The sequence below is a fragment of the Cucurbita maxima genome, unplaced genomic scaffold (genome assembly GCF_002738345.1).
Source record: "Cucurbita maxima cultivar Rimu unplaced genomic scaffold, Cmax_1.0 Cma_Scf00031, whole genome shotgun sequence".
Taxonomy (NCBI): Eukaryota; Viridiplantae; Streptophyta; class Magnoliopsida; order Cucurbitales; family Cucurbitaceae; genus Cucurbita; species Cucurbita maxima.
The window spans coordinates 752515-770370 of record NW_019272047.1 but is presented as its reverse complement, the minus strand read 5'-3'; the positions used below and the strand labels follow the sequence as shown (position 1 = coordinate 770370).

General features: G+C 38.2%; 3 protein-coding genes and 1 non-coding gene across 6 annotated transcripts; 2 read left to right on the top strand and 2 right to left on the bottom strand.

Annotated features, from left to right (window-relative positions):
* Nucleotides 1-1960: 1960 nt before the first annotated feature.
* Nucleotides 1961-5413, top strand: LOC111466453 (spermidine synthase-like). Its single transcript, XM_023111118.1, has 9 exons — nt 1961-2264; nt 2398-2474; nt 2561-2683; nt 3418-3522; nt 3663-3735; nt 3832-3903; nt 3993-4188; nt 4881-5007; nt 5097-5413. Exons 1-9 carry the CDS (start codon nt 2150-2152, stop codon nt 5160-5162), a joined length of 954 nt encoding a protein of 317 aa, XP_022966886.1. The 5' UTR covers nt 1961-2149; the 3' UTR covers nt 5163-5413.
* Nucleotides 5414-6413: 1000 nt separating this feature from the next.
* On the bottom strand, nt 6414-9862 carry LOC111466456 (serine/arginine-rich splicing factor RSZ21-like). Of its 3 annotated transcripts, none has more exons than XM_023111121.1 (7): nt 9769-9862; nt 9558-9595; nt 9444-9489; nt 8552-8640; nt 7938-8150; nt 7690-7815; nt 6414-7387 (listed from the first exon to the last, which is right to left on the bottom strand). In XM_023111121.1, the coding sequence occupies exons 2-7, from the start codon at nt 9592-9594 to the stop codon at nt 7338-7340; spliced, it is 561 nt and encodes a 186-aa protein (XP_022966889.1). In that variant the 5' UTR covers nt 9595; nt 9769-9862; the 3' UTR covers nt 6414-7337. The 3 variants fall into 3 exon arrangements, with proteins under 3 accessions (XP_022966889.1, XP_022966890.1, XP_022966891.1); XM_023111122.1 differs by having other exon boundaries at nt 9558-9609; nt 9777-9862; XM_023111123.1 differs by lacking the exon at nt 9558-9595 and having other exon boundaries at nt 9444-9557; nt 9773-9862.
* Nucleotides 9863-14972: 5110 nt separating this feature from the next.
* On the top strand, nt 14973-16315 carry LOC111466455 (transcription factor TCP7-like). Its single transcript, XM_023111120.1, has one exon. The coding sequence runs from the start codon at nt 15112-15114 to the stop codon at nt 15802-15804; it is 693 nt and encodes a 230-aa protein (XP_022966888.1). The 5' UTR covers nt 14973-15111; the 3' UTR covers nt 15805-16315.
* A 206-nt stretch (nt 16316-16521) lies between these two features.
* TRNAT-UGU lies at nt 16522-16593 on the bottom strand. Its single transcript has one exon. It is a non-coding gene; the product is annotated as a tRNA-Thr (tRNA).
* Nucleotides 16594-17856: the final 1263 nt, after the last annotated feature.

The following is a 17856-nucleotide window of genomic DNA, read 5'->3' as shown; positions in this document are numbered from 1 at the left end:
TTTTTTTTTTTTTTTTTTTTTTTTTTTTTTTTTTTTTTTTTTTTTTTTTTTTTTTTTTTTTTGTAATTCATGGACGAGAAAAACTCGAGGGTATCAACTACTTTTGTTTTCGAGTATTAGTGATACATGGGAATACATTACTCCCGTGACCAACCCATTAACTCTGATACCAATTAAGGTATTACAGACTCTTCACGATTTCATATCTCGATCTCGTGTATCAACTAGTCTGTTTTGAGCCATGTGAAGGACCATACTTTAGATCAAAATGCTCTTTTCTTTTCGTATATGAATATATGCGGTTTTTAATTATAAAAATAAAAGTAAAATTAAGAATATGATTTATTTTAGTCAACTATGACCTTTAGTATCAAATAAAGTGGAGAAATTCAGAAAAAGTTTGATAATTTATTTTATATTATATGCTTTAAGGAAAGGGAATATCTTGTCACACATGGAAAATGATAAATGAAATTATATTATATAGTTTTGATTATATTATATGCTCTGATTTGGTTTAATTTTAGAATTGGCCAAATATCATTTAGGTTATTCGTTTAAAACGTCCCTTCTAAATTTTTAACAAGAGCTAGTGGGTCATTGTTCGTTTCACGACCTCCAACTTACTCATAATTTTACCATTGAGTATTGGTGGAGGGTAACTGTTTTTCGAGGCTTGTACTTTTTCGGTGGAGGCACTTGTTCGGATCTTCGGTATGGTCGCTAGTTGCACTGACTAACGCATTGTCTCCTCACTCTTTGTTAGAGTCTTGACCGTGCAAAAATAGATACAGTATTTGCAATTCGTTCTCACAAACGATGCCAAATGTTGGCACTAGATTCTAGTTGTTGAGTGATGATTTGTGAACTAACAAGAGAATAATTCAAGTATCGGTATGGTGCTACGTCCAACACACCATGATGTCTAAATCAGTACAAGTAAAGGATTAAGTACCTCTGTTTCGAGGTTGATCCTCATATTTATACCGCTTTCTCTCGATGCATATCTCATATCTTTCGTGATAGGACATGTAGGTCTGTTCGATCGAATAGGCTCCCACCTTCAATCATCTTCAACTGTCGTGCATTGTTCGGCTAGGTAATGATCAAGGTGTTCCATTCCATATACTTTAAACAAGTCTAGATTGATTCGAGCATTCGAGCCGTGGTGTTTGATGTGCTCGAGGCATTCCACAATATTTTTTTTGCAATGAAAAAAAAAAAAAAAAACCAAAAAATTTGATAGGTCGTTGTCATACCAATTTTTTAAAATAGGGCTGACGTGTCATTGTGTATGAGAGAGAAATAAAATTGCAATTTATATTTTTATGAAGATTATTTTCACAATCTTTTTAAAATAATTTTCTTTTTTAAAAAATCAACTAAAAATTAAATAATAATTTTAATTCTACACCTTTAATATCTAAGAGCAATAAATCTCTAAAATTTTAATTTTAGTTTATTTTCGTAATTAAGTCTTTTAACTTATTTTATTATTTAAAAAATTATTGAATTTATCTATAAATTTTAATTTTTTAGTTAAAAATTCAAATTTTTGGACGTACCCAAACGGCTCAACGTTTATGTTGACAATACTACGGGTTAACGAACTCGTAATTTTTAAAAAATATATATTTTTAATATATAATTGAAAATACAAAATACATCAGTTATATAACATGTCAATAGATCTCTTAAATATTTTTCAAAGCTTGAGAATTTACTCAATACAATCCATTGAGTTCGGGTTCAGAAAAAATGAACCCAAACCAACCTGAAAATCTAATCCAATACAACCCAGTTGTGGATTGGTCGGGTTGTCGGGGTTGAATGTATATCACTGTAATCCAACAAAAAAAAAAAAAAAATTAATTGGATTAATATTAATATATTTTTTTGGAGTAAAAAAAGATATAATATTCGGTAGCCATACAAAAACATGATGAAAAATCAAGAACATAAATCGAGGCGAGAATTTGTTCTTATCTTTAAAGCGAATCCTTTCACGGAACTTTTTTGCAATTATATAAATGGAGAAAGAATCGGCTCGTTTCGCTTAGTGCTCGCATCCAAACGCCTCATTGCGAGAAGCACTCGCTTCCCCCTTTAAAGCGGATTTGGGGTTTTGGGATTCGAAAGAGGGATTATTATGGCGGCGGCGGCGGTGGCGAAGAAACAGGAAAATGGGGTCTCCGCCTCAGAGTCCGATGGTATTTCCTCTGTGATTCCTGGATGGTTTTCTGAAATCAGCCAAATGTGGCCGGGTGAGTTTTTTTTCTCTTTTTTCGTGTCGCTAATCCCTAATTCTCATCATTTCGATCGTGTTTGGCTGATGGATTTTGTTAGATGATGAACATAGAATCCGGTAGTGAAAATCATATTGTTTGATGTTTGCAGGAGAGGCGCACTCCTTGAAGGTGGAAAAGATTCTGTTCCAAGGGAAATCTGATTACCAGAATGTTATGGTTTTTCAGGTGTTCTTATTTTAGGGTTGATTTTATGTTAGATTGTGTCTTTGTACTGTGGATTTTGATCTTGATGGAGTTTATGTGCCCTGCAGTCATCAACTTATGGGAAGGTTCTGGTCTTGGATGGAGTGATTCAGTTAACAGAGAGAGATGAATGTGCTTACCAAGAGATGATCACTCACCTTCCACTTTGCTCAATTCCAAACCCCAAAAAGGTTAATCTCTAGTGCATTTGGAGCCGTAAGTTATAGAATTAGGCTCGTTGAATTGGAATGTGTATTATTTATATAGGGGATCTTTCAATAGAGAAGATCCGTCGACTAGGTCGACGAAGAGAAGGGTCTATCTATTTTTATTTAATTTTTCAGTTAAACCAATGATTTGTTATTGTAACAGATAGCAACAAACATTTCATTTGGCGTGCTTAATAACTCTAGTTGTTTGTTCTTCATGAATCTTGTTTAGGCAGTTCATATCATCCATACATAATGTTTTGATCTAAGATTTCAATTCTTCCATGTTTCGGAAGTAGTATATTGTTTCATGGAGCTAAGGTCCAAAATATGGAAGAAACGGGAGTTTTCACGACTCTACCACTTAATCCCTATTTCATGGCCATATATTTTTTTCGTCCAAGAAATTGGATACATCTTGTTACATGAATCAAATTTTTGTTTCATCTGGGAAAGCCATCTTTCTCAACGATATCTTTGTCATCTGATCCAATAGCATTCCGTTAGATAGGAACAACTTGATAAATACGGATAACTCTTGGATGGAGTACTATAACGGAAAAATCTATTAGATAATGTACTTTAACCGTTAAACTATGTTCATGTTGACTATGTTTGAACGTAGGTTTTTGTTCAAACACTCACATGAGATTAGGATTTTTGAGTACCATGTCGGTTGGTGTTTTCTTGTTTTCTCACTGAATTACTGTTATCAGGTTCTAGTTATCGGTGGAGGAGATGGCGGTGTCTTGCGAGAGGTAGCTCGCCATTCATCTGTTGAGAAGATAGATATCTGTGAAATCGACAAGATGGTAGTTGACGTAAGTAGTAGCTTTCCAGGACTATTGGTTATTTGGCTTTTACGAGTATGAACATGATATAATGATACTCGAGGTGCTCATATCTTAGGAACCTCTTCTGATTTATGATTGAATACTATTGCCTGCCTCTACTTTTGCAGGTTTCCAAAGAATTTTTCCCTCGCGTAGCTATTGGGTTCGAGGATCCTCGTGTCACACTTCACGTCGGTGATGGTATATGATCGATCATTTTCTCATCAGCTCCCCCACGACCTCCTCTTTCCATTTAGTAGCTAAATTGCATTTGTCGGTGTGGTTCGTGTGTTGCAGGCGTTGCATTTCTAAAGGCTGTTCCTGAAGGCACTTATGATGCTGTTATAGTGGACTCATCTGATCCTATTGGTAATTGCATCTCTGTTTCATTTGAAGAGAAACATGGAATTATATGCTGGATTTTTTTGAGAAAATGAAAATCAATCGTAATTTTACAGGTCCTGCACAAGAGCTTTTTGAGAAGCCTTTTTTTGCTTCGGTCGCCAAAGCTCTTCGACCGGGAGGTGTCGTGTGTACTCAAGCAGAGAGCATTTGGCTTCACATGAAAATCATTGAAGACATTGTTACAAACTGCCGCCAAGTATTCAAGGGCTCTGTTAACTACGCTTGGACTACAGTTCCTACATATCCAAGGTACACACACTTGATGATTTGATATTCCCTCGCTCGGCCTATCAACCGTCGAGTGCGATAGACTGTCACTCTTGTTTGATATTCCCTTGCTTGGCCTATCGACTGTCGAGTGTGATAGACAGTCACTCTTGTTTGATACTCCCTCGTTTGGCCTATCAACCGTTGAGTGTGATAGACAGTCACTCTTGTTTGATATTCCCTTGCTTGGCTTAGCAGCTGTCGAGTGCGATAGACTGTCACTCTTGTTTGATATTTCCTTGCTTGGCTTAGCAGCTGTCGAGTGCGATAGACTGTCACTCGTTTGATATTCCCTCGCTTGGCCTATCAACTGTCGAGTGTGATAGACAGTCACTCTTGTTTGGATACTCCCGCATTTGGCCTGGCCTATCAACCGTCGAGTGTGATAGACAGTCACTCTTGTTTGATATTCCCTTGCTTGGCCTATTAACCATCTTGTTTGATATTCCCTCGCTCTGCCTATCAACCGTTGAGTGCGATAGACAGTCACTCTTGATTGATACTCCCTCGCTCCGCCTATCAACGGTCAAGTGCAATAGACACTCACTCTTGGTTTCTATTCAATCAGTCCTCATAGAACTTGCACTAAAAGAGAACATGGGATTTCTAATGCTGCGTTTGTTCTTCGTCTTGAATGTTGCTTTCTCTAAACACAAATCTGGTTGATGTTTCAGCGGAGTGATCGGGTTTATGCTCTGCTCGACCGAGGGACCTCCTGTTGATTTCAAGCATCCAGTCAACCCAGTAGAGGTGAACGGCATCGATACCCCAAACAATTCGCTTAAGTTTTACAACTCCGAGGTGGGCTCCGTTGTCACCGTTCAAACTTGCTTATATTCAGTGTCCTTTCATTTAACTTGAACTAAAGCTTCTCTTGTTTACTTCTTCAGATTCATTCAGCAGCTTTCTGCTTGCCTTCTTTTGCAAAGAAGATCATCGATTCAAAATCTAATTGAGCACCATCTTTCATCCTGAACCATCTGGCTTAAACTAGAGCCCCGTGATGATGTCGTCTGAGTTAGAATTATAGCTGCCTTTTGTTATGATCAGCATCATAAAGTTTATTCAAGTTTTATGAATAGTAGAAATAGCTCTTGTTTTCCCCACAATTTTCCACCTGTTTTTCATTGTAAGAACATTGGATGTTCTAGGTTGAATGAACAACCTAAATGCCTAAATAATTATATTTAGCTCTTTCTATGTTTGAGCTGGTTTCTTCCCCTAAATAGGGCAGTTCCCATTTCATTTTCAACTAATGTCTTCGACGATCGTGGTGAGCTTCAACATTAAGTAGAACTCAAGCCTCAAGTTTCAATATACTTCTTCGCTCTTCCTTATGACTTCTTTGAACCTTATGGAAATGGTAGATCCATAATCTAATAAGTGTTCGTGATTTTTCCAGAAGAAATGAAACAATAGATACGGTAAAGCTAGGATAGTTATTGTATGAGGTCTACTCACCCAATGCAGAGTCGCATAATAGATCTATCTTGAGTTGTCCTGTAATAAAACTTAATGTTGTTGATATTTTCTTCTCGGTTCCTTCTTCCCTAACCTGAGCTCGGAGAAGGAAGAGATAAGAGGGCCCTATGGAGAATGTGGTCAAGAATCTATAATAGAGTCCGACCACAACGATCGAACGGTTCTTTTATCCTCAAACTTCATTTCATGTTCAATGCAATTCTACCGGTCATATGCATCACTGAGTCTCAAGTCCTTCAAAAGCAATGTCCCACTTCATTTCATCATTTTGATTCTAAACACAACGCCCTCCCCTTCTGCTCTCTAACATCGATGCATAACTTACCAAGATACGTCGAACCTTTTATTGGTCAAAATAGCTTAAAATTCTCAATTGAAGCTTCCAAGTTATTATAACGCTTACCAGGAGCGTAACTGTACAAATTGGATCTTATCAAACATTTATAATGCTTACCAAGACATAACGAGCAAATACAAGTAGGAATGAACGCTTCATTTGCAATGGAAGCATTGGATCATCCTTGAATTTTCTATAACTCAAGAAAATGTGCAATGTTCAGACTCAAAATTTGGGTTATTCAAGATAATGTTAACAGATATTCAAGTTTCTACAAACTGAATCTCTTTTTCAGAACAAAATTTGGGTTGTTGAACTCCCAATGATGTAAACAACAATACATACTAGAACATCAAGAAGAAATTAAAATTAAAACTAAACAGATAAATGATCCAAAATAACAATGCTTCTTATGTCTGCTTTGTTTATGTCAGTTTGGCAAGTTTATCTACGCAAAGAACAAAGAACAGACAGTCAAAGAATATGAATAAGCATTCCAATTCCCACCTCGACCTTCTAACCAAAAACAAATGAGGATTAAACATACAACAGAGCCGGGAACCAAGAAGATAGCTGCCTCACCATCTAAAAGCAAATCACTGGAGGTTGGTCTCTAACTTATGAAGTGCAATTGAAGGAGCAAGGCAGAAGTTGTGGAAGCAAGAAACAAGTTGAAGCTCACAAGATGCCAACGTTATAAAACGAGTAGAATCGCTCACAATAGCTACGTGCATGCAATAGAAGACGAGAAGATGGTGAGCAGAAAATCACAAGAAAACAGCTTCATCTTCCTCAACCAGCTAAAAAGGATTAACTATATAGGCAGCCATCTTGCAGTAAGAGTGCAATACAAACAGCATGCAACCAGTTGCAGTGACAAGAAGATGATCGAGGAGCAGAGCAGATATTGAGAACCGTGATGCACAGAGATGCAGGAAGCTGAGTAGCGATGCGATTTATAGCCGAAAATCACACCTCAAAAAAAAAAAAAAAAAAACAGCCAACAGATAAATCTTTAGGGACATCCAATGAAAAAGAAACACTAATAAACATATAGAGAGAGGTAGGTATAAAATTCTAGGGAATAGATATCATTTTGAAAGCAAGAACGCGACCTCCGAGTTTCAGCAGGTAGAAGAGAGCCAACACAAAACGGTTCCAGACAGAACGCCATTTGGTGGCTTAAAACACCTGGTAGACACCCATCCAAATCCAGGTTTCAAAGAGAACCAATTGTCAAAGACGAACTTAACTACATGATTCCGCCTCATTCCACAATTCCTAATAGAACTACAGTATAGCAGAAACACCATCATCTAATTTCTACAAGCACAGCATCAGCCTCGATTCCGGGATCAATCTCTGCAATAATGATAATCATGCAGCTCTAAGATGGATGCATTTGTATCTAAAGAAGAAGTTATGGAATATATTGCTCAATCAAGTATGTATTGACATTAATTAGTAGTAGAGAATCATTTCTCACTTAATTTTGGGAGACTTAATAGGCCCCAAAGATAGCTTTGGTCTACTGCACTAATTCCCAGTAATTACCGAAGGTTAATGTGACCAAAAACACCCAATTAAGGCAATTAAGTCCTCCCTACAGGAACTACCTAACTAGTTTTAGTGAATAGTTTTCATTTATTAGGAATCAGGCATACCCGTTAGCATAAGGTGAGGCACGGCGAGCATGACGGAGTGGAGGAGATCTGCTGTAACTCCGACCACGCTTAGGAGGTGTAATGCTGCGACGTCGTGGAGATCTTTTACCACGAGGACTATTACTCCTACATGGAAAAGGGAAAAGATAAAAGTGTGATAAAACATCAAAACCTAAACTTTATATGAAACCACTTGTTGGTTTAGATAACTCGGTGTGTTTAAAAACACAAACAAAGCTTTGATGCACCTGCGACCATATCTTTCATAACTTGGACTCCTGCGGCGCGAGGAGAAGGACTACGACGCAAGCCACCTCCAATGCCTCGTGAGCCCCCACGAGAACGACACTCTCGAGCAAAATGACCAGGTTCACCACATTCATAACATTTCAAATCACCACCACCACCACCTCCACCGCCTTTAGAGTTGTGAGAAAGCTCCACACGCCAACCATTTTTCCCTATTACAAGAACCCAAAAAAATCACACATAAAAGATAAGATAGACTTAACTCAAAGGAAATAAAAATAAGAATGAAGGATAAGGGGTCATCCTATAAGCCCTAGGAACTAGAAAACGACCACATTTGACTTGGATTAAGGATCGACTATAATTTCCAAGATTTAGTTCAGTTTTGCGGTTGCATTGATATTAAACTATATATATTATAAATTTTTAGTTCACTGCGCCAATGAAAACTAGATGGCAGATAAAGCTGAGGAAAAAACACGTAATGAAAGTAGATTGATAATACAAGAAAAGGCTGCATATATATACATAAGAAAACAAATATCATTTGATAGAAGGAATGAAAGGCACAACTTGATATCTACAAGTACAAGAAATATTTTTTAAAACTGACTATCCAATGCCTGTATTGCATCTAGAGCATCCCTGCGATCATCAAACTCAATAAATGCATATCCTGGAGGCCTTCTAGCAACCCACACACTGTATTATTTTATTCAAAGACCAATAATTCAGAATGCAGCTTAAGACAAAGATACAAGGGAACATATATATTCTTTCAAATTAAAGCTAGCTCATCTTAATAGTTTATATGCAATTACGAAATAAATGTCCATGAAGCATATCTGAATGATCAGACTCAACTCGGGATGAAGAACAGGTAATAGACATAAGACCATCCATTCAGGTTCTATATTTGTTCGAATAAAATGCTTAGCTAATTCCATACGTCTAACCAAAAAATCCTTTCTTCTTCCAACTTTTCGATCTTCCTATTCATTATCCGCCGGTCCCTCTTCGCTTAGTTCTTTCCATTCTACCAATGAAATAAACCGTAGAACATCTGACATTCTGTCGAGGTAATATATGAGGCATGCACATTGGTTCCACCGATCTCAAGGATAGCCATCAGCAAACTTTAGAGGACATATCTTAAAGAGTCTATGTCTCAGGGTCTTATGTACAAAGCAAAGCGTAACTACTGAACTCCCATTGCTGAGAGGCTGAAACCAGTCAACTTCAATAGTACTCAGATTAAAAACAGAGGTTCTAAAATTCAAAGAGAGTAAGGCTTTCTGCATCCCCTGCCGAGTGCCAGAATATCTAACTTTGGCCATGTGAAAACGCCATGGATAGATAGCTTAGCGAAATAAAAAAACTATGTACAATACAGAAAGAACCCATGAATATTTCCCATTTCAACCGATTCGGTAAATATCTCGTCCAAAATGTTTCAATTTAAGAAATATATATGAAGGCGGCCTCTAATTTCAAACGGAAATCACCTCCTAAGAACACCGAACATTCGAAATTCATCTTCAAGATCCCTCTCTGAAACGCGTGGATCCAGATTACCAATGTAAACTCGAGTAATTGTAATGTATTAAGTTAAAAACCACCTGAAAATAGTACGAGTAAGCAATCCCAGGAAAACATTCTACACAAAGAAAACAAATCACACCTAAAAAAACAAGAAAACAAACATGAATCAGAGTTCACAGACAATGGAGGAAGAAAAACAATATCGAAGCGCTAATTAAGGGTTACAATAATCGTTGAAGAAATGAAGAAGAATTAGGGTTGTGTTCATGTTGATCGCAAAGCTAAAGCCTACCTAGAAAAAAAATCTCCCCGGATCGTCGTAGATTACGAACAGATCAGCCGGTGATAATGTAGGAAAACGGCGTTGCCTGTAGTCGCAGAGTGTGACGGTCCTACCTTCTTGACCGTGCGGCGTTGTGATCCATACACGCTCACGACTAGCCTTAAGGGGAATTAAGCCCCATATGTATTTTTCGCCCCGGCTTTGTGGCTTCGTCGGACCTTAGGCGAGCTTTGTCTTCGCCAATCGAACATCGCTTGTGCGGAATTCAAGCTTGTTCAACCACATACGTCGCCTGTGCGTGTATGTTCAATCATCTGCGACACATCCGACTTGCCTCTACGCTAGACCAACTCATTCGGCTCGACCTTGCCTCTACTCGGGCCAAGGTCTCTCAATATAACGTCGCATCTCATCTTGTCATCTCGATCCCCATCGATAGGGTCCATATGTCTTGGCGCCATCCCGAGTCTCGGGATGTCGTCGGCCATCATAACTCATGTCGTCATGCCATCGAGAATGGGCCCGCGTGTCGTTTATCTCATCGGGACTTCCCAAACATCCATCCATCTGGGTTCTATCGAGGCATAGGCCCTCCCGTGCCCATGCCGAGCCATTTACAGATACCGTCCCGGATAGCGGGTGTATGTAGCAACCTTCAACACGCGGGCTAGGGCGCAATACTAGCACACCTGTGTCGTCCGGTACTGTCCTTCAAAAATCCATTTCAAAGGAAGTCTCCCGAGACACTCGTCTCAACACGCTCGCCCACACTGTGACACACGTATGTGCCACAAGGTAACTCACTTAGGCCAAAGGACCCAGGGGTGGTGGAGAACTAACACCATGGTACCCCTATCGTACATTTTGAGCCATTTTCATTCTATCAAGTGTAGACATTATTTTGGTGAGGTGTCATACGGTGTCGTGCATTGTCCGTCCAATGTCCGATTGACACCAAACTTGACGAGCATTCATATTTCATGCCCAAATTCCTTCCGAAACCCTGACTTTTGAGGTTAAGGCCCGGGACCCTACCTGGCCCTTCAACAAGCCTATCTTGTCCTTCATGTCTATGCTGATGTCTCTGTTATGCTTATGTCTCAACATATATCTTCAATACCCACTTTGCGTGGTGGTGTGTTGGATGATGCATCGTCTTCCTCAATCGCATCATGACATTCTTCTATGTTGGCCCGCATTGGCCGAATGGGGCGTCTCTTGAGGGACGCCCCTTTGCTTGTCATGGCGTGAGGGTCACAACCTACTCTCTTCATACTATAGTTGTGACACAGAGCTCCGATGCTCGAAAGTCTACAGAGGGAGTCTGTACGGTGATGAGAGTTCGATCTTCTAATTGTCGCCATATTAGGCCAAGTCATTACTAAATTAGGCCCAACAAACATATAACGGCCTAATGGGCCGCATTTATTTGCTGTAATTTGTGTACTAATTTTAAAATATTCTTAAATTTGAGGAGTCAGATTTGAAAATTTTACTAAAAAAAAACATTTTTTTCCTTTTAGTAAATATTATATTTTTTTTTTCGAATGTGAGGGAGTTTAGATTGCATTGGTAAAATCATTCAAACTTAATATGATCGATCTTATTTATGGAGTGATTTGAATCTCAGTCCAGTGTTATTGTCTTAAGACATTTGATCAACGAGATAATCTGAATATTTTTCTTACATTAGCTGTTTCTTTGCAATTATATGTAGTTTAAATTGTATTTTTCGAATCATTTGAGTTAGACATGATTGATCTTGTTTGTTGAGTTATTCGAATCTCAAACAAGTATTTTTGCCTTGAGATATTCGATAAACAACGTGTAATCTGAATCTTACTTTTCATGCAGTGATTACTTATCATTTAGTATCGAAGTTTTTTCTTGAGTTGATTTCATGTCATTCGGTATAGAGTCGTTCGCTTTAATTTATTCCTTATCAATATCGTTTTTATTATCTTTATATCGAGTTAACTTGAGTTAAAAAAGAGAGAAAGAAGCACGTGGTTATAAATCTAATGGTGTACGACATGTCGGACTTTGTACGACGTGGAAATGGAGCTGTCGATTGTCATAATTTCAAATTTAAAGACATCATTATCTGTGTGTCTGTTGGATGTGAGATCAAACTCCCTCGCTTAATCACAAATAATTGTAATTACATTTTTGCCCCACTCAACAAAATAAATTACCTCTTTCCATATTTAAAAAAATAATTGGAAAATTGTTTGAAATACCTTTAAATTTTATCCTTCATTAAAAAAATATATATATCAAAATAATTCTTGAAATTAAAAAAAAAAAAAAAAAAACACTAAGACGTTTAACATGTCGAAATTATGGGTGTTTATATGACCTAATAACCTAACCTATGATGTCCTATATTGGTTGGAGAAGAGAACAAAACACTCTTTATAAGGTGTGAAAACATTCCCTAGCAAACGATTTTTAAAGTGTTTTAAAGGATTGAGGGGAAGCTTGAAAGGGAAATTTCAAAGAAGATAATATCTACTGATGGTTGGCTTGGGGCATTACAAATGGTATTAGAGCTATAGACATCGAACAATGTGCCAACCTTTTTACTGTCCCTCGAAGAGGGTAGACACGAGGTGGTGTGGCAATAAGGACGCTAGGCCCCAAAGGGGATGGATTTGGTGGGACCAATGAGGGTCCCACATTGATTGGAGAAAGGAACGAGTGTCACGAGGTTGTTGGGCCTTGAAGAGGGGTGGATTGTAATGTCCCACATTGATTGGGGAGGAGAACAAAACTCCTTTTATAAAGGTTTCCTGTACCTCGAAGGGGGTAGACATGAAGCAGTGTGTCAGTAAGAACGCTGGGCCCCAAAGTGGGTGGGATTTGGTGAGACCCACGAGGGTTTCCTCTACCTCGAAAGGGGTAGACACGAGACAGTGTGCCAGTAAGGACGTTGGGCCCCGAAGGAGGGTGGATTGTGATGTCCCAAGTGCCACAAGGACACTAGGGCTCGAAGGGGGGTGGATTGTGATGTCCCACATTGGTTGGGGAAGAGAACAAAACTCCTTTTATAAAGGTTTCCTGTACCTCGAAGGGGGTAGACACAAGGCAGTGTGTCAGTAAGAACGCTGGGCCCCAAAGGGGGTGGGATTTGGTGAGACCCACGAGGGTTTCCTGTACCTCGAAGGGGGTAGACACGAGAACAAAACACCCTTTATAAGGGTTTCTTGTTCCTCGAAGGGAGTAGACACGAGGCACTGTGCCAGTAAAGACGTTGGGCCCCAAAGAGGATGGATTTGGTGGGACCAGGGGGAGTCCCACATCAATTGAAGAAAGGAACGAGTGTCACGCAGACGCTAACACCTTTATAAGAGTATTATTATATTTTCCCCCATTTTAATATAAAAAAAAGATTTATCATTTATTAAATTAAAAAAAAAATACAAAAGTATGAAGAATAGAATCCTCAAAAATCGCCGTGTGACATTAAAATAATAGAATAAATATATTGTAGTGGTTAATAAAAAAACAAAATATTAATCAATTATTAATCATTAATTAATCCAAAAAGAGACTAAGCCACGACATTAATTTATTTATTAAAAATTATTTGGAGACTTGGAATTCCCTTTACACCCCGCGTTACACGGGATTTTGTTGCCCCAAGTACCATTGGTTTTCCGGGTAATGATGACAAAATTTTATTTCCTAATTTTTCTTCAAACCCCTCCAAAACCTCCTTATTTGCTTTCTCCCCCATCTTTTGGGGCCAATGTGCAAATAAGGATTCCAAATTTTAAATATTTAATATTATTACATTTTAACATGTGGTATTTTGTATTAATTAATTTAATTATTATAAATTAACTATCCCTCATTTTTATATATCATTTATTAACAAAATTCTTTATTAAAAGTGAAAATTTTGAAAATTCAGCTCAAAACTCAACCTCATAACATTTTATTGTAATATTTTGGATATTACGATCACCAACTCCAATCCCGAGCACCCCCACAATCCTCCTCCTGATCATTTAATGTTTTAAAAAAGCGAGAACCAATTTTCAATTTTTTTTATTTATTCATAAATTATAAAAATGTCTTTAAAATATTAAAATTAAAATTAATGAATTGATTACCAAATAAATGTGTTTAAAAAAAAACAAAACAACAACATAGTATTAAATTATTGAATATAATTCAATCATTATGAAATATTTATTGGTAGGTTTTTTCATCCATATATTTTATTTATTTTTCAAAAATATATTTTCTTTAATTACTTGTTTATATATTCACATGATGATGCAGCTCGTGAATTTACAATTTTGCCCTTTCGTTTGAACTATTATAACATATAAATTATTAAATTTTATTGACTTTATTGACTTTATTCCTTTTTTTATTTTAAATTTTCACTTTATCCTTTTGAAAACGCTGGAATGAAACTGTAAAGTAAATTTATTTTTATTTTTATTTTTAAATTGTTGAAAAAAAAATATATAAGTTATTGCGATTAGTTACCTGGGAATTTAAAATTACCAAAACAGCGAGCCACGTGTCGGTTTTAACGGTGGAGCGTGGACTCCACTCGCTGACTCATAATAAAGTCAAGAAGAAACATCCACGTGCCTACAATCACAAGATCACCGTACCCGTTGAACTATATTTTGAATTTCATCAAACTTCAATTTCTCACATCCTCAGGTGATCGTGGCAACAATAATATCCCACTACTCGGATAACGATGACATCAAAATCAATGTTTTAATTTCATCATCAAAATTAATTTTCATCGAATTCAGTTGACTTACAATCATATTAAATTCATCTATATGATAGCATCAAATACACTTTATTCATAGCCGAAAATTTTTAACTGGTATGATGTCGTCGTCTTTTTCTTGATTATGTTGAATGTCACGTTTTTGAACAGCATCAACTGGAACAACACTAAGACTTGTCGATCTTTGAGCTTCCACTTCTCCGTGATTGTGGTCATGGTATACTTTTAAGTCTAAAAACGTCGCAACCTAACTCGATCAAACCAATCAAACCCATGAACCACCATAAGTATTTACGAATTTAACCTAACATATTACGCGCGTGGGGGTAAAGCGCCGAATAAAGAGAGTGGGGGTATTTGCGAGAGAGAGAGTATGAGCTGTGGGGAGATGAAGAGTGGACCCCACCACCCATGTGCCCTCCTTCTGTCTCCACCAGCTCCTGCTTCTCTCAATCATTAGTCCTCTTCTCTTACCAAATTACCCATCTCCTCTTCCTTCCTTCCTCTCTGCCATCAGCCATGGCCGCCATTACCGCCATTAACGCCTCCTTCTAAGCTCTACACCTTCTTCTTCTTCTTCTTCATGTCAAATTCTGAAACTGCCGACAGCTCTAATGGCGCCGCCATCGACACCCACAAAAACCAGCCCTCTTCCAACGGAGCCCTCGCCGTTAAAAAGCCCCCTTCCAAGGACCGCCACAGCAAGGTCGACGGCCGTGGCCGTCGCATCCGTATGCCCATAATCTGCGCCGCTCGTGTCTTCCAGCTGACTCGTGAACTTGGTCATAAATCCGATGGCCAAACCATCGAGTGGCTCCTCCGTCAAGCAGAGCCTTCTATTATTGCTGCCACCGGCACCGGCACCACTCCCGCCAATTTCTCTTCCATTTCTCTCTCCGTCAGAGGAAATGGCAGCTCCGCCTCTCTCTCTTCCACTACTTCCACTCTCTCCCTCTCTCGTCCCCAGCCGTTCTTTCTTGGCAAACGTGTGAGAGCCGACGACGACGGCGGTACTGACGATGGGTTGGGAGTGGGTCCGAGTGGGTACTGGGCGATTCCGGCCAGACCGGATTACGGGCAGGTGTGGAGTTTCGCGGCTGCCGCCGCCGCGGAACAGGGGATTTCTCAGCCGGCGTCGTTGTTTGCCCAACAGCAGCAGCCGATTAGAGAAGCATCGGCAGCGAGAGTTGGGAATTACCTTCCGGGTCATCTGAATTTACTGGCGTCCTTGTCCGGTGGCGGCGGTGCCGGCCGGCGGGAAGACGATCGTCGTTGAGATAATCTTAGAAATTATCTGAATTCATCGTATTTTGTATAAATATCTGTGTGTCAATCACTTTCTTGTGTGCAGCTATAACGTAATTTTAGTCGGAATTTACTTGGAATCACAATTCTTAGGTCGAATTTCATTTTAGAGTATGAATTTTCTAGAGTTTTTTTGGTCGGATGAGAAAACAGAACAAGAAGAACAGGAACAGAGCTGGGTTGAACTGAGCTGAGCTGGAATCGGAGTTCTGGTTTTTGGTCGGAATGAGCTTGTTTGAAGCAGTGGCGGCCATTGGAAGCGATTCTGAACCTTGATCTTCATCCATGGAAGCTCCAATCTGTGTCTGTAAGACCTCTGTTTTTTCCGAAGAATTTGAATTGTATTCTTAGAATTTGTTGGGTGTGACAATAATGGTGTTTTTGTTGTTCTTTAAATCAGTGGATTGTTTCTGGGGTTGATCTGATATGAATAAGAATTCCATTGTTATGGCTAAAAGCAGAGTTCTAAGCTATGAATTCAAGAACATTGACACAAATGTTTGAAGTTTTTGTTGGTGACATGGCTTTGCCTCCTTACCTTAAAACAAACTGAGCTGGTGTTCTTCTCTCTCTCTCTCTCTCTCTCTGGAATGAAGAGGGAGATAAGTGCTTAAACTGAAACTGCTTTGTAGGATCGTAACACCAATCAGAGTTCGAGATATTTTTCTACAAGAAAAGGGATAAAAAATGCCCCCATGCAGGATCGAACTACAGACCTTCAGTTTACAAGACTGACGCTCTACCACTGAGCTATAGGGGCTATTGATGGTATTTTTAGAGTAATATTTTAAATTTTAATACTAATGTAATATCATCTTGGGAATCATCTCAAAGTATTGTTTTTTTTAGAAAATATTTTTTTTTAAAGACAAAATATAAAGTTTAAATATATATATATATATATTATTAATTACTTTGGGTAATAACTCATGTCTTAATTTGTGTGTTAAAAAGTTATTCCTTTATGATGGACAAAGAGAATAATACCAATGTCTTGTAACTATAGTAATGTCTTATTCTAATTCATCGAAACATTTTGTTTTTAATAAACCGTCTTATATATACATCGTTAAGTATGGGTTGTTGGACCATAACACAAATTTCGATAATAGAAACTTATGCTTGTTGAATATTTGAGGGGTCGAGAAAGTCAATGACTCTCGGGAGCTTGTGCTCCCTACTAAACAACAGTTGTTAATCATGTGTTGTTCGATAGATATTTAGTTTGATATGAACACTTTCGATTTTTATCATTACTATAACAAGTTACAATATTTCTAAGTTAGAGGGGTTCATATAACTCGACAACCCGACTAATTTTGATACCATTGTTAGATTAGATTGTGTTGTGAACTAGATCGAGGTGGAAACCTCATCTGGCGATACGTAACGGGCAAAAACGAACAATAATACTAGTGGTGGGCTTAGGCTGTTACAATGGCATCAAAGCCAGACATCAGATGGTGTGCCTGTTAGAACGCTGGCCCCAGGGGGTGGATTATGAGATCCCACATCGTTTAGAGAGGGAAACGAAACATTCGTTGTAAGGGTGTAGAAATCTCTCTCTAGTAGACGCATTTAAAAACCGTGAGACCGACGACAATTTATAACGGGTCAAAACAGAAAATATTTACTAGCAGTAGTTGTATTATTACAAATGGTATTAGAGTTCGACATCGAGCAGTGTACTAATGGAGTCGCTGGTCTACAAGGGGTGGATTGTGAGATCATACATCGATTGGAGAGAAGAACAAAATATTACTTATAACGGTGTGACAATCTCTCTTAATAGACACGTTTTAAAATTATGAGGCTGACGATAATACAAAACACTTTAAAACATATATTATATCTGATAGCCAGCCATGTTGGTCGAAATAAACAAAGGTAATTATAAATCTAAAAAGAATACTTTATTTAAAATAATAATTTAATAATCTCCACCAATGGGAGGAAGAGTATAAATAGTGGAAGAATGTGGGACCCAAAAGAGTGGAATTGGAGGCCATAATAGTCGGTGAAG